Source organism: Corvus moneduloides, chromosome 2 (assembly GCF_009650955.1).
Source record: "Corvus moneduloides isolate bCorMon1 chromosome 2, bCorMon1.pri, whole genome shotgun sequence".
Taxonomy (NCBI): domain Eukaryota; kingdom Metazoa; phylum Chordata; class Aves; order Passeriformes; family Corvidae; genus Corvus; species Corvus moneduloides.
The window spans coordinates 18,025,720-18,042,745 of NC_045477.1; the positions used below are offsets into that span (position 1 = coordinate 18,025,720).

Here is a 17,026-nt window from a genome sequence, read left to right on the forward strand (position 1 = left end):
AGCTGGGAGAGGCGCAGCTGGGACAGCTGACCCCACCTGGCTAAAGGGATATCCCATACATATTGTGTTATGGTCAGCAGCAAAGGCTCAGGGAAGATGAGGAAGGGAGTAACTGTGGTGACAAGTAATCATCAAGCATGCTGAGGCCATGCTTTCCAGGAAGTGGCTAAATGCCTGCCTGCCAATGGGAAATAGTGAATTAATTCCTTATTTTGCTTTGTTTTCCCACACAGCTTTTGCTTTCCCTATAAAACTGATTTTAGCTCGATCCACGAGTTTGTGGGCTGCAGATGACCCAGCACACCAGGTCAAGAAAAATCGGAGCTAAATTGGAAGGGACTACATGAATCAGACTCTGTGGATAATAAATATTTTCTTCTTTTTAGGAAAATACTTTGGGTGCGCCTTTACACAAACACTAAATTGAACATGTAACACAGACTGTAAACACTATAGCAGGGAGTCACTCAGAGAGGGCTCTGGGTTAGAGATAAAACATTGACCATTGAAAATATTTAACTCCTCTGCACTGCACCATGTGGTTGTTGCTTTTGGCTTTTACCTCCTTTAAATAACGAGTCTTTGAGTTGTCTTTAATTTGTCTTTATTCTTAAGTCAAACAATATCATCACTGAATTGAAGAACGAGGTTACTGGTTGAAATACAAGTGCAGTGTGAGACAAATATGGAAGATAACACTTTGCAAATAAATTAATACAGAATAATTGTCTTTGCATAGTTCAGAAGTGAAAAGTAGGCGGCAGCAGTGCACACGTGCTGTGAACTGACACACACCACCACAAAAACCCAAGTTCCTAGACGAACTCTTGCAGCTGCAAAGAAAACAAACCAAACCAAAAATACCTCAAACCTCAGAGAGCACTAACTATTAAAAACTAGGCAGAAAGGGAACTAATAAGCATTTTTTTCTTTTTCTTTTTTTTTTCCTTAACAGACCATGCTGCAGAAAGAGTGTTTTCTCCACAGACAGAGATGCTTTTAGATAATCTGCCTTGGCATCCCATAGCCTGTCATACCCGACTGTGATGCTCCTTTGTTGCTGCCCATCTGAAGGCCTATTACGTTCTGTCCCTGCCGAAGCTGCTCCTCTGAAAATCCTCGTCGATTCTGCTGTGCTTTCCTGTCCAGATGCACGAAAAAAGAGCAAAATACATACATACCATCATTCTGTGTGTGATCATGAAATCATACAGGGATCATGAAAATCAATCTGAAATTGGCTCATGTCCCTTGTAATGCAATATGTCATGTGCACCATCCCATGTGCTGGATAGTACTGGCCGAGCTAATTGCTTTCCTGCAGATAGAAGTAATGCTCTAGTCAAACATACAACACTTTATACTTTCACTGTCCCCGTTATTCCAGAACCCCAAGGGACTTCCCCAGCAGCTGTGACAGGTAAAATGTTTATGCAGTGCTGTATATAAAACACAAAATAGGGTTAATTTGTGTTGAGCCCTGTATCTCTTAACATCTGTAGTCCATGGGATCTGATCAATGAGACACTTACTTGTGGTATACTACAAGTTGATACCCATCCAGAGCAACAGTACAAATTGGTATAATTTAACTCAGAGTAAATAAAAGCTTAGTGTACCCAGAGCAACAAAGGGTCAGAGAAGGAACTTGCTCATTTTTGCAGAGCGGACACTGGTTGTCTGCAGGACAGAACACTTGCTTTGTTTCCATTTCAAGATCTCTCACCTCCTAAGCAGTAGACTTTGCCCTTTGCACCTGTGTCTTAACTATATGACAGTCCTTTATCTTCTGTCAAAACATACTGACCATTTTTGTTCAGTGTCTCTGGTCTCAAAAGCCCTTTGGATCAATGAACCTTTGTTGGAGCATAAAAGGAGTCTTTTTCTCCCTGAAAATAGCACTGAAGGCCAAAGTGGCAGCTAAGAAGGACAAAAGTTTGCACTTTGTTGCCTCACAAGAAACTGTTCAGCTTGGATTCATCTTTCATTTATACTAGGTGGGAAAACAAGCAATTTACAATGGAGAAGGATCAGTCTGTTGCCATCAAACGAGCCATATGAACTGGCAGAGCCCCAGACTGAGGGAGGCTTTCCATCTACCAGACCCTACTCCCATACAGGTAGAATCTATTTCCCTGCTGTGTCTGTTTGTCCTGTGATCAGGTTACAGGTTACACTGCAATATGGCATCAAGTTACAGTTCCCCTTTTCTTCCCCACCCCACCACTAGATGAGAATACTAGATTAGGTATCTGCTGTGATTGAAAACCATCAACACGATCCTCTCTGTGAGGGTCATATCCTGCACTGTGCTGAGAACCCTGGCTCAAGTCCAAAAAAGCACTTAAACTCTCTGCTAGGCTCAGGGTGTTCAGGACAGTGCAGGAGACAAACCCATGTCCACGTGACAGCCCAGCAAAGCAGAAGCACGAGAGAGATCCACAGGACACCAGGACTGACCAGTCATTTTTCAGAATGAGTCAAGTGGTGAAGTATAGACTAGTAAGAGGGCTTATAGAGGCCCATCACAGGCTTTCAGATCCCACAGTTCTTGCCAGAAAGCTCACTCTTTTGGGGGAAGCACACAGAACTGTGGTGCTTCAGAAAGCAGGCCCCTCTCACCGCTGCTTAATTTATTTTCCAGAATACTTACACAGGCACCAAACTACTGCCAGAGTCTCTAGGAGAGGATGTTTTTAGAACTACTCCTATTACCTAATTAAATCTCAGGTTCACTGTGTCTGCCTCTATTTTAACTAAAAAAAAACCAGGAGAGCATTCTACTGTTCTTTTCTTTTTCCTTCTAGAATGTTTAGCTATGTTGATGAGTAGTTCCACAGAGAGTCAGAAAGTAATTTAACAAGAGAAAAACTGAGACCTGCAAAGAAGAAATAAAAGGCAAGACTAAAGGGTAGCCTGGATATATGAATAAAAATGTATTACATATATAGCTTGGATCATATAGTGTTATTTTTACCATCATAAGCACCACGTTTAGTATATGATGGTCTTACAGATAACATGTACAAGATTTGTTTTTAGGTGGGTGGAAATGGCCTTAACTGAGAGTAAGAAAAGAGGTGAAGGCAAGTCTACTCATGTCTAACACTGTGTCAAATTCTGTTTGGTCTGTCTGGCATCATTCTTACTTAAAACTGAGCACACCAGATCTGTCAGCTTTTTGTGCCAACTTCACACCAGTGTTTGTGTTTGCCAAGCTACAGGATAACGAACAGCTATGGATCCATGAACCTTGCTAGGGCGTGGAAAGAAGGGGGGATCAGTCTGATGGCACTGGGTATGTGAGACACTGGCAATGGAAAGTTAAATGGCTTAGCTCAAGTGTGGCATTATCCTAATCACTGTAGATCCCTGCACAGATACTCTTATGCCATTTGATATTGGTCTCTCAATTTAACTTAAGGCGATTAAGAATCAGCCTGAGAGCCCTGATTTATGAGTAACACTTGGTGGCAGAGAGGGGGCTTGGTCTGCCTGAAGGGATAGGGAAGCTACTCAGAAAGCAGCTTCTGACTGGCAACATGCTGTAACACCAGCTTTCCTTAAGGCAGTGGCTATAACATGGATTCACAGGGATTGCAATAGCTACGGATTGGCTATCCAAGCAGTACGGGCTGGACAGACAGCTAGAGGAGAAGGGACGTGATCACATCTTCATCCATGCCAACAAAAACTGTTCCCACCCGCAATTAAGAGTCCAGATGAAAATTAATTTTTCCATGTGGGACTTTGTTTTAGTTACATAAAACAAATAAGTCTGTCTGGGTCATAGTGATTTCATGTCTGGTTTATATTAAAGAATGTAACTGGATTTGAAATCAATTTTAAATGTAATTATATTCCATAAACATAAATCTATTTGTGCAGTGTATTAAGTTAATGTAACCTGATTTCATATAAACAAGGAGTTTGCATTTATTCACCTAAAATTCAAATCTCAGATTCAGTTTAACCAGCTCAGGGTTTAAGACAAACAAAGTGAAGTTTGCTTTATTTTTGCTGAGCCTCACCTAGACATCAGAAAATTCAAGGAAAGAAAAGACAAGCAGTCAGCACTCTTTTTGCTAAGCTGTCTTCGACATTTCTGTGTAAGAAATACTCTTGGAAGGCAGAAAGTCATGTCAATAATATGCCTGTGGGGCAGGAGAGTAACTGTGGGAGGATTTCCTTTTCTTCCTGTCCCTGCTTTACAGCCTCCTGAGCCAAAACAAATGGAATTTCAGAACAAATAAACAGCTTTGCCAAGACAGAGAATTCTTCACAGATAGGTGGTGTTCCCCAAGAATAAAGAAGCCTAGGAAATTAAATCATTTTTGGTTTGATAAAAAAAGGAAAGAGATTTCATGACTTCTCTTTGCTCAGTAAGGGGGTCACTACATAGGGGCTCACAGACAACCATAACAGCCTTGTCTTCATTAGTCTTTCTGTCTGCTGTCTGATGTGAGAGAGCAAATCTGATGACAAATGTATACTTTTCCTGCTTCCCTTCTCTAACCTCCAGAGAGAAAAACCTCCCTATTACAAGGAAACTTGGGAAATATTCTTCCCTTCCTTTCCCAATAAATTTCCTTAAAGCCTAAAGGCAGATATTACCAGCTTCCCAGGGAAGACAGCTCTGAGCAGCTGTGCTCTGGACTTTACCTGTGGAACCAGGATGGATCTCCCTTGTAGCAGCCGTCATCCTTGGTGACCGCCAAACTGCCCAAAGCCATTAAGGTTCTCTGCACTGCTGCCATGTCCTTCCCTAGAAGGCCAGACAGTGAAATTAATATAGGAAATCCTTGCACAACAAATAGCTTGGCACACTGAAAAGCAGTTTTATGTGATGTATTAACTAACTCCCTCAGGTCCCTGAAGATGTGCATTAATAGAATTATAAATGCTATTTTACCATTGCTGAAATGAAAGTACTGACATGCAAGAGCTTATTAAAAGTCAACAAAGGGATAGAGTTAAAGCAAAACTTAATTTTTCAGACATTTCTAGGTTTCCAGGCCTTTGATTATTTTAATGCCTTCCCTCATGCCATTTTAAGTCTATAGAATCCATTTGACAAAATTTTCTCCTAAGGAGAGATTACTTTGGTATACAAATAATGGTAATATACTCAGTGAAATGTGGCTGAAGGAGAATAGTGTGTTAAATAACAGTGCTGTGTCTCAGTTTGTTCAGAGTAAGTTTGATTCCTGTGCTAATAGAGCTCACAGCAGTTCTGGGAGCTCCTGCACTGATAGCTTCTATCAGTCCTTCCCAAATTAAACATCAAAGCACCTCTCTAATCTGTCCTACTTACTACGATGCTATTCAGTTTCATACCTTTAGTTTTTCCCATTTGGTCTACTATTTTTGCACGTTCTCCCTATGCTACCTTACTCCATCCCTCAGCTCAAAAAGTCAGGGCTTGTCTCATCTTTAGCCAAATATAAGTTACATAACTCATTACCCAGTCCAGACATGCTACCTTTTGGAATACTTTCTAGCAAAAATAAGTTGCAGCAGGTATTTCCAATTGTGTGAAGTGGTAAGTTACTGGAAATCTGCCTTTTGCTTCTCCCTTATGAAATCCTTCCATGAGCATTTCTATGACTTACCTCCCCTCTTTCATTCCAGTTCTTCCTCTTCCCTAAAGCAATGTATCTAGTTAATTGATCTGATTCTGGTTCTTCACATATGAAAACAAGCAATTCAGAAAAAAGGAGATACCAGAGACATGATGAAAACAGAATTCGGTGGACCAATATTAATGAACATCACTGTAGATGAGCTGGAGTATAGTGGGAAGGGAACAGTGCACACTCTGTGTTTGTGGTGCATCACCCTGATTACAGGCAGATGCAGTCCAGGGCTCTGTATCACAGTGGCTGAGGTGAGGACAGCACCCTGAAGCTGAAAACATCAGCTTCCAACTGTGCCTGTCATACAGACTACTAAAGTTTATAAAAATCCTATCTGCAGGGGACCATTTGCTCAGAAAATAAATTGTCAGCCATCCAGAACTGATGTATTTTACTGTATTGAAGGCAAACTGCATCAGACAGGGTCCTTGCTTGGGAGGGCGGCTGCAGAGCTGACATCCCCCACGCGCACGTCCACAGGCGCACACGGAGGAGCACGAGGCAGGGACCCTCAGAGCTCCCCGGAGCAGCAGATGTACCATATGCTGTAACAGATGCCACAGACAACGTCCTTGGGATGCCTCCCATATAACAGGAGTGCAGTGACTGCCTGGGATGAAAAGGGATGTGGAGAAGGATTTAAAAGTGAATCAGCTGAATAATGACGACAAGCGAAGAAAAAAGCAAAAGGAACAAAAGACAGGCAGTGAAATATGATGATCAGCCTTGCAGAGCCATCTGGCAGCCCCCCCCCCCCACGCTCTGTGCTCAGCTCTGCTTTATTTGTCAGTGATGAGTGGGAGCTGCTGCTGGGGAAAAACTGAGTGAGTGGGAGCTGAATGACACGTGACAAAACAAAACCATGGCCATGGCTCTGCTCTGCAGAGACTCCTTGCTGCATATGAGGAGTGCTGTGGGTGAGGGAAGACCTGAATCCAAGTGGTCTTGTGTCACTTGCCCTCTTCCAGCAAAGGATACAAGGGCCTTGATGGTCAGAATAAAAAAAAAAATACAGGGAAAAATTTTAAATTTCCAGTGCAGTCACCTGACAGAAGGGATCATACACCTTCTCTGAAGCCAGGTTTGACTCTGGTATTGCAGCAAATTGTAGTCAGAGCCTTCCCTTAACTCCAGCACTTGTTTATTGACAGCCATGTGGGCCGCCCACCTGGCCCACAGCTTCAGCCTCTCTGCAGGGACTCACACTCATGACACTCCTGCATCTCAGTGTCCTCTGCAGTGTGCTTTGAATAGCAGAGCCTTGTAGAGGAACTTGGCACTGTTCTTAAAACAAGGAGGTAGGGGTCTCTGCTCACTTCTTGTGCAAAGCCTGTCTCTTTAGGGGAAACCTATCTGGAAGGACCTCTTCTCCAGGTCCAGAAAGGGGAAAGTTCAAATACAAAGATGAAGAACTGCTCTGCAGAGTATTCCTGAAAAGCTTTTCTGTAGACGTTGAACAAATACCCAGTGGTGCAGCTGCCTCTTGCCTGCCTGGAAATATACCAAGGAGGGATCTGTAAAAGGCAGAGAACATATCTTGGGCGTGGATCAGGGAAAGCTGCTCAGCACAGTACATTTATGTAAGAAAGGGCCAAAAGAGAGGTGATACTTTCCCTGGATCAAGGAGCCACAGGGATGAAGAAAAATGCAACAGATGGACTGAGTGAGTTTGAAACAGCCAACAGCAGATCGTATCCTAAAATATTTTCATTAATCATTGCTAAGAATTTCAAAGCAAAAGCTCGTGGAAAACAATTAGTGCCAGGGACAAACTGTTTCTCAGTCACACGCTTTTCTTTCCCTACAAACATACATTAACATCTCTCTTTCTAAAGAGGTTATGATGTGAAGTATAGGAGTGCTGCAATTATAAAATAGTGAAAAAGAGACTGTCCTTTTTGCCCAGCTAATGCATCCCTGTTCAGACAATTCAACCCTGAAGCAGTACAGATGCCAGAGGTCAGAGTTACGGTGAGGCACAAAGAGCTTGCAGTGCCTCACTGCTGGAGAGACAGACTGTTTCATCCCAGCACTGAAATGAGCAGCAGGAAGGATGAAAAGGGAGTGGGAAAGTGAGGAGTCACAGATTAGCTTTGGGAAATCTTAAAATAACAGTGAAGAAAAGCTTTGTATGTCTTCCTCCTAGGTTGCAAATTGTGTTTTGACTTCCTGTCCTCAAGAAGTTACTACCTTTTTACCTTATATCTGTTAAGATGATGAGTGAAAGGAAGATAAATTAGAAGACAGCAACTATAATTAAGAACATTATGTCTTCAAAGCAAGTCCTTTTCCTCATAAGGATCAGTGTACCATATTTTCATATGCCATTATGAGTTGCAAAAGACTGCAAAGAACAATGTCTGAAATAAGCCATTATCATCCCTTACAAGATAGATGGAACTTCTCTCTCAACAGCCTGCTAGGCTGATGGGTGGGAAGGTGCTTCTTCAGAGAAAATCCCTTCGTTTAAGACATGTAAAGGTAGATTGCATGAAACACTAGAGACTGAACTGTAAGAAACAATCCTGCCCTTGTGCCCAAAGGTACAGATTTGTCAAGCAAATCTGGCACCCTGAGACCTTTACAGATCCCAGTAACTCCAGCTATCAGTATATCCTTTCCCTCTAACCCATTCATGAAGAGCTCCCTAGTCTTTCATTCCTCCAGCTGTCCTTCACAGGAGTGATCCCTTCCACATATCCTGACTGCCTGTGAAAACAGACCCCACTTTTTTCTCTCAGTGTGTACTCCTACACAAACTATGCTGGCCAGCTTTCTCAGTGGATTGTTTTCCTCTTTCCACTGTTTGATTCTCGTGGAAGATTTTTGACCCTTTCATATGTGCCTTTCACTACTCTGCAGCTGTCTTTGCTCTGAGTGCTCAGTCATTGCACCACCTTGTCCAGGGAGATGCAGGATATACAGTGTGTTTGGTTAGAGCACTGGGATGGGATGCACCACCACAGAAGTGGGCAAAACCAGCCCCATGAATGCACAAATGACTCAGCTTTTCAGCAAACAGAACAAGCAGTTTCCATTTAGAGCATGGGATGGAGACAGACTACACCTGTCTTACTGTAAAACCACAGGAGCACCCCGATTTTTTTTGCTGTTGCCATAGTGACCTCTCTTAAAAGTCTCCTTAGAGAGAGAAGCTCAGCTAATATGGTGTTAAGCAGTGAGTTTTGTTTCTCACTAGTCATAAATGAACCCTCATAAGCTTCATAGAGGCATATATGCTCCTGGGAACGCATTTCTTAGCTCCAATTTAAGCTTTGCTTATAATTTTAGAACTGCAATAAAATTTTGTCATCAGAAAATCAGGGTTTTCCATATTCTTGTTAGGAGCTATTTACTTTGAAGTAATTAGCAGAGAGAACAGTTGTTTTACTAGGTCTGTGGATTTCTATCAGAATGATGGGGTTTTGGATAACACATGAGCTTGGAAAGGTTCCGTTATGCCCTCAGGGTAATATAAATCCCTCAGAGGAAATAATGCAGCACTGGAAGAACATGGTAATGAGGTAAGGCAAACAGCAACAAAAGATAATTACATTAGAGAATATGCCTAGACAAAATGCACATCAAAGCAAAGTAAAATGAAGACTGTAAACTGACTTTCAGTTTATTATTTTTACCTTCCCATAAATCCACTGTCTGGAAAATATCTGTTGTTCTTACTCCGTAGATTTCAGCAGCTTTTAAGAACTGAGATATTTGTTCCATCTGCTTGAAAGCCATTTTTGATTCAGAGATCTTTGCAATAGGCTCATTTCCCTTTGGATGCAAACTGTTTATTAACTTGCATAACAGCTGAGAGATAAAGACAGAAACAAAATTAGAAAGTGGCCACCAAACTAGAAGGCAATTTCTGCACATGAAATGATGCTGCATAATGCTTTTGACCCAGCCAGTTTCTGTCACGGACATAATTTCTTCAGTTAAAAATAAAGAAGTGAATTGATAATAATCAAAGTGTATTAGAAAAGCATTAAAGCTTTCATTAACTGAAGCAACAGCCTAACCATATAAATCCTAATCTGCTAGAAACAACAAAGCAATCACTGGTAGAGGTTATATAACAACTGACAGAGAAGAAGCCTCATGCCCAAGCCAAAAAATAAGCAATGTCAATTGAAATGTTGTTAGAGTCACTTTGGCAGAGATTCAGTGATTAGCATAGTCTTTACAGCCACTGCAAACAGCAGCATCTGCCTGTTGTTCAATAAACCAATGCAATACAATGTTTTAGCTACAGAATTATTCCCAAGAAGACAGTTATGACACAATCCTATCCTTCAAATTTGCTATATCTCTTCGCCTTTCCTTGTCAACACGGATTATTTCTTAAAGAGAAAAGTATACATCTGGTTTTAAAACCGATCTCATTTAACTGCATGAGAAAGGATGCTGAAGGAATGAGTCATACTTATATATAAAACATGCATGACTCATAAGAATCATTAATATCGTACTGATCCCAGTGCACTAGTAGGATAATTTATCTTTTGAGATTAAGACTCTTGGTGAAAAGGAAATAAATCAGATACTAAGATATATATTTCTGCACTGACCTTGAGCTCTGACCAGTTTATCTAAATGAAGACAGGAGACAGGGGCACCGTGCGTATAAACACTGAAAGTGTGTAATTGGACAAAGCACTTACCGTTCCATCCATCAACCAGGTCTGAAAATGTTGCCTTCCAGGAGGAGGGTGCTCTATCTGTTCTCCACACTGTACAATAATCCAGTTCACCAGCCTAGACTCTAATTCTGGGTCGTATTTCTGTTCAATCTTTTCCTGAACTTCTCGGCTTAAGCCATAGCTTGGTCCTCTGTTAGCCATCTCTGGAAACAAGGTAGAACTTACTTAGTGGGCAGAGTCCCAGTCTACACCTTTGAAGTATGCACAGGAAAATTAAAGAATAAAAGAGTGAGCAGCCTGCCCTAAATGTTAGACAGTTGAACAGATGTTCATCAACACTGAAAGTAACTGTATGGCACCGGTTATAGCTGTTCCACAGAACAGGGGAGGGATCAGTGAGGGAATATCATTTTCCAAAAGCACAAATCAGCTACAACATCTTTTTTAAAAGGAAGGAAAAAACAGCAGTCCCCCCTGCCCAACCACAAAAGCAGAAGAAAAGCAAGATTTAAAACACAGTACGTTTTAAAGAGAGGCGTCTGCTATGTTTACAGAGAATACAATAGGGTTGTCAGATCAACGTTACAGCTGTCTGCAAATCCAAAAGCACTTTAAAATTGCCTACCTAATACTTGCTAATAAGAAGAAGGTTGTGCATGGGAGCAATCCAATTAAAGATGCAGTCAGAGTCTTCCTCAGCAGAGATGCAAGGATGGATATCCAGAGATCAGCACACTGAAAATGCGAAGATGAATTTAAGAGATGAAGGCTGCCACAATGCCCTGCTGCTGCTGCAGCATCGTGGTTTGAAGAACAGTGTATTGATTTGATTTTCCTCACATATGAGGAGGGTCAGAGCAGGGGCGTTGCTAAGAGCCATTAAAGAGACCTGCCTCCTCAGTCACAGCCCGGGGATCCTGTTTATCTCGCCCATCTGTGGTCTGTTTCCAAGCATCTTTCCTCAGCCTTGCACTGCTCACCCCACCGGCTCAGATCTACTCCGCCTAGTCTGCATCAACCCAAACTGCATCAAGCATCCCAGTGGCAGATAGACAGAAATACAAATAGAGGCACTCTATTAAATGAAGGTGACAGAAATTACCACACATCTAGTTTACTTTTAATCATAAGCCAGAAACAAACCCTTTTTCTCCCTGTTCTGCGTCGCAATGATAACAGGCTGAGAGTGTAACAAATAATTTCTCCTCTTCCCTTCAAATGCTGATAAAAAGTTTGAACAAGGGAACAATATGATGACAAGTGAAGGAAGAGAAGGCAGGTAATAGAATATTTTTATCACCCTATCATCAGTATATATTAGGCTATCAAATAGTGGAATGGTGTCCTGAAAAACAACTCAAACCACTAAAACCAAGGTGAAATCACTGAAAATTAGCAAACCTACTATAAAGCACAAGGATTTTACTTTCTGCTGGTATGAGTCAGCTAACCTCCAGCAATAGGAAGGGACCTATGCCCATGTACAGTCGTTTAAATTTTGATTATACCACCCATACAATGTGGAAGGGGAGAGAGGAAGGGTTAAGACGAGACTTTTCCTGCAGTCCGATTTAATACTATATTAAATAAAATCACTTTTACTTCTTTCTGAGTTATACAAGAATTTGTCAAATGCTTTCATTCATGCTGGTATGAAATAGTTTCCTTTTGGCAAATGATTAATATTCATCTTGATACGCAAGGAGGTTGATAAGCCTGAGGTGGACAGTTTGGCCAACAAAAGTCCTTCTGCTGCATTCAGAAAGGGAAAAAAAATAGGGGAAATAAATACGGTTCCTTGTGTATCTGTTTCCTAATGGGCTCTTCATCCATTACTTTCTCATTTTAAGATTCTGAATTCTCAGACTTATACTGCTTCTGATGCTGCTGGGCTTGAACAGACTCAAGAGATGAAAAATTTAATAGATGACCTAATTCATTGTTGTCCTCCACAGGCATTTCATTTAGTGCTTTCTCTTCCCCGCACTGGTAGTTTTAAACTCCTATGCAACACTAGATTACATAACTCAGAGCATGCTACGTGACAGGGCCACCACTTGAGCACTTTCCATCTCAGTGAGCACGGGGCTGAAGGCACAGCGGATGCGCAGGAACCAAGGCTGCAAGCCCCGCCTGGAGATCAGAGAAGGAGCAGGCTGTAGCTGCAACAGGAAGATGCAGAATATGAATCTGACATCCTTTCCCTTCAGCAGCTGTTAAGGGCTGGGCTTCACACTCTTTGGCCAGCCCCACAAAGAATAAGCTTTATTTTGCACTTTCAGATCTTTTTGTGTTCTTCTGTTTAGAAGGGAGATACCTAGGGTGCCTGGCTGTTTCTGGTCACACCAGGGTGCTCAGTGTCCACTAGCAACAAGATTTCATGAAAGTCACCTGCCTTAGCATCAGCCTCTGACTCTGTTTCCTAACTTGGGGGCAGGGATGAGTAATTTAACTCTCCTAAGCTGCAGAGCAGAGGTCTCCCCCTTCACAGATGGTTGGCTATGCAACCCGTTCTCGAGGGGACCATTCCACACTGGGAAAGCTGAAAAGCTTGTCCATCAATATCAATTTTTAATAAAGCTATGAAAAACTGGAAAACTGCAGAGGATTGGAAAAATGCCAGCTCCCCACCAATATTTTCCAAAGTACCACTAAACAAATCATAAGCCTGCTTTCTGTGCCATCAGTCCTGGGGAAAACAATGGAATATTTTTTTTAAGTGATAATGTTGATACAATTTACTAAAAGCTCTGTAATATATTAGAGTTGGCAACTCCATGACAGGTTGATTAGGGAACTAAACCAATTCTGAAACAACATGACACATTAGAGAGATTAAAGCTGGCTAATGAGTAGGTCCTGTAATATGACTCTAACTGAAAAATCATTAATGATGGTGTATATTTTATTCAGTTTGTACAAGAATATGTTCCCAGGCCTGAACTATTTAATGTTATTAGAAGTCACAAAATGCCCCCCCTAGGCTCCTAAGAAGATCCCAGCTAACATGAATAAGCAAAAAAGATAAAGAAACCTCCTTGAAAGCAGTCTACTTGGAAGCAGACAAAAAGTGTCTTATTGCAGCCAAAGTCCAGCCATCATTGAAAAAGTACTTTTAAGAATGCAGCACTCTGTCCTAGGACAAAACAGATGTTAAAAAACATGCAGAGGATGACGAAGGTAAGATGTTGAGTAAGACACTGTGATTGAAGGGCTTGGCTGAATAAAACGTGGGAGGTTCACCAAGAGCAGTGGGAATATCATATCCAGTTACAACAATTACTCTTTATAAAAAGGAGGGGAAGAGGGAAGTAAAATCAAACAAAGTGATTCCAGTAACCGGAGGATTGAAAATTAGAGCTTTTACAGTAATCACTTCAGAAGGATTATCTCACCAAAATCAGAAGTTAAGAAATGGCAAGCACACGTGCCTACAAGTTAAAGAAAAACTGAAGGAGCTCAAGTTCCTTATGTCAGACACAGGTAGATAAAGCCTGATGGTTAGAAATGTGATGTGGAAGAAAGGGGCAGGTTTACAGCACAAAGGTACGACCATTTCACCTACTGATTCTAATGGATTTTGTCCTCTTATTTTTCTTGGCAACACAAGACTGGAATTTATGACTAAAAAACAGAGATGAAGCTTAAATAATTGAAGTAGCATTTCATGCCTGTAAGCACCATGACTCACCTTATGCTCTCAGATAATCACAATATTATCCTATAAATTTAAAAAATCTTTGTAAGTCTTTAAACAAATGCTGCCAAAACCAGTAACAAAACTGACATTAACTAGCTCACTAGCCCACATGTATATCCAGGGTAATTTGATAGCTTTCAATGTCTTCCAACTAGAATACAGAAGGAAAAGTAAAAGTTATCCTACCAGAGAGCAATCCTTAACCTTTGTCAGATTCCCTGTTTGGCAGTTCATTCCTTAGAAAGAGCCTGGTATTTCAGCTATTCCAAGCATGATCTTACAAAGTATGGTGGGTTGAATCTCCATCAGATAAAGCTATCCAGCAATAGCTGTGAAGTCCAGGCTCCATTTTCCTGGTTTGCCACTGTACAATAATGGACCTTTCATTATTAATTTTAAAATTAAAAAGACCCAAAACAAAAAGCCGGAGTTTTCCGAAACTTTAAGTTTACAGCGCCTCCCTTCATAAAGGAAGCATCTGAAGAGCTGCTCAAAGATCCTCCCTGCATGCATGTCTATGTGTGATGTCAGGTTTTCTAGAGTGGCAGAGAGGATGCTCAGGTCCAGTACAAGCTCAGTTCAAGTACAGGGCCTTTTTCAGGGAGCTTCAAGGCAGGAAAGTGCTCTGCAGAGCCTTGGGTTTACGCATGGCCTTGCTTTTTCATAAGATACCTGGAGATGTTCTACACAAGAGAATTAGGCTAGGAGAAAAAGGCAGTATTGGAATATTGCCCTCTTTTTAACTGTGCAAAAACAGGTGGTAGAGTTATCAGAACCAGGGGACAACATTAATTTTAGAAATTCTAACTTCCCCATTACTTTGAAATCTACAATATAGAGATCCTCGAAGACAAAAAGTGCTAATTTAAGCAAGTATCCTCCCTTCCATCTGCAAAAAGGTTTGTTTGCTAGCTCTGAAGATGTTACACCCCAAGCAAGTGCATACTTTGAATACCTCAAATTTGGGTTTAAAAGAAAAGTAATTCAGGAAAGAAGGACATTCCTATTTGTGTGACAAAAAAGAATGTACCAATACTCCAGCCTGCAGAACAAGGCAGCTCCTAAGGCTGCCATGAACAGGAGTGTTTCTGGAATTTGTAAATCACTGACCACCTTCCAAGCAGCTTGCCAGCAGAAACAGTTACCACTTCGCACTGGAAACCAATTCCTGTGGATATAATTATCAGCGTTCCCTATTCCCTATTCAAGATGACCTTGGAGGTAAATTGTGCATTGGAATACTCAGGACCTCTTAAGTTTTGTGCTGGATTAACAGGCTTCTTTGAAAGAAACCCAAAAGGTTTCATATCGATTGTTTATCTGTCCCCAACTAAAACAGTACCTCCTGAGAGCTACTTTGGTTAGAAAATTATGCAATACACATTCACGAGTAGAACAGAAAGGAGGTAACATCTTTATTTCACTGAAACAGACAGCAAAATTTACAAACAAATTTACAAACAAAACCCACCAAAAGAGCAAATCCTCTAACTACATAAATGCTGCTTCTTATGGTTAGGGATTTAGCTTTGCTGTAAGGAACTTTTTCAAGAGCTACTGTCCTAAGAACTAGCATACTCTGGCACACTTTCTGCCAGCAAGCCATAACCAATTAAACCCCAAACCCGAGGATTCTTGTAAGGACAAGATCTGATCCTGGGTAGCCTTCAAGGACTGTTTTTCCCAGGCTAAAGTCTGGGCACCACTCCAACCCCTAAGCGTGCTACTGTTCAGCAGACCTTTGCCACTGACACGAGCACCTGCTTCCACCCCAGCAGGCAGCAGTGACCTTCTCATGTTGCCACGTGGGAGGCAAGGGGACAGCATGGTGCAGATCAGAAGGCCCAAAAAGAACACAACCTTTCACGTGCTAGCCTAGAAACATTTCAAATATTTATTTTAATTTCAGAACCAAATGACTGGAAGTTTTAGGAGCTGTCATTTGCTTTTCTTTCCAAATATAAATGCAGAGCTGCCTGAAGCTTCTTGCCAGACACAAATCAAGAGACTGTAGCAGGTTGAGAATGTGTCTACCTGTGAGCTGCAATTACTGCATCATATGGAGAATGCCCATTTCTCTTTAATGGAAAAGAAGCACTGGACCCCATAACATATATATGCAGGACTTGAAAGAGAAATACAATGTCAAGCCTATGACCAGACTGCAGTAAGTTCTGTAATTTAGATTTATGCATTACGTGACCAAGGCTGTAACATTTTTCTGTTCTAGGGAAATATATTTTGAAGAGAGATGAGGTGCTACAGTCACAAAGTAAATCTGAGCTATAAAAACTGACCAACAAGCAGTAAATCTGTGACCAGGGCATTTCTGTCCTTCATCTCTGCCTCTCTTTCCCAGCAGTAATCTCTTCCCTTAGAAAACACCGGCCAGGAGCAAAGTGCCATGGACAGGGGCATTGAAACCTCATGCTCAGCAAGCTGGGTGCTATTTAACATAATGGCTGAGTTCCCTCCACCTTTCCTGTCCCTGCTGGGCTTGAGAACAAACTTAGAAGGGTGGGAGTGCACACTGATGTTTGGTGTTTCTGTCTGCATTCCTTACACAGCTGATGAATTTTCACGAAGCCTTGGTGAAATTTTACATTCACACACATCTTAATGAATTTGGTCATCAGCACAAAGCAGAGAGATTGCTCATCTCACAGGTCAAACACAGAAGCCTTTTCTATTTCCCCGGAAGCCTTTAGTATAAAGTAGCATTTCAGCACTTAAAAAACTAAAAAAATGTGAAAGGTAGGTCTCTTTGTAACAGCACAACTGAGTAACTTAGCAAACAAGTTGAAATCTCATTATTACCCAGGACAAGATTTTCCCTCCCACTTGTTTGGGTTTTTTCCTGCCACAGAGGAGAGAGAAATGACAAGCACAAACCTAATGTAGAAACTCTGACCACAGCACTGGTTCAGAAAATGTTCCAACTCTGTATTGCAGCATGACTGGAGCATTGAAGATACTTGAGCAGCTGCAGACAAATCACTGGTTGAATGTTTCTCTCTAAGCACATTTTGATATGAAAAGTATGG

At 41.4% G+C, this 17,026-nt stretch overlaps 1 protein-coding gene across 1 annotated transcript; it reads right to left on the minus strand.

Annotated features, from left to right (window-relative positions):
• Positions 1 to 587: 587 nt before the first annotated feature.
• Positions 588 to 11,288, minus strand: TAGLN3 (transgelin 3). Its single transcript, XM_032098288.1, has 5 exons — positions 10,908 to 11,288; positions 10,304 to 10,485; positions 9,275 to 9,449; positions 4,663 to 4,765; positions 588 to 1,141 (listed from the first exon to the last, which is right to left on the minus strand). Exons 2-5 carry the CDS (start codon positions 10,481 to 10,483, stop codon positions 1,000 to 1,002), a joined length of 600 nt encoding a protein of 199 aa, XP_031954179.1. The 5' UTR covers positions 10,484 to 10,485; positions 10,908 to 11,288; the 3' UTR covers positions 588 to 999.
• Positions 11,289 to 17,026: the final 5,738 nt, after the last annotated feature.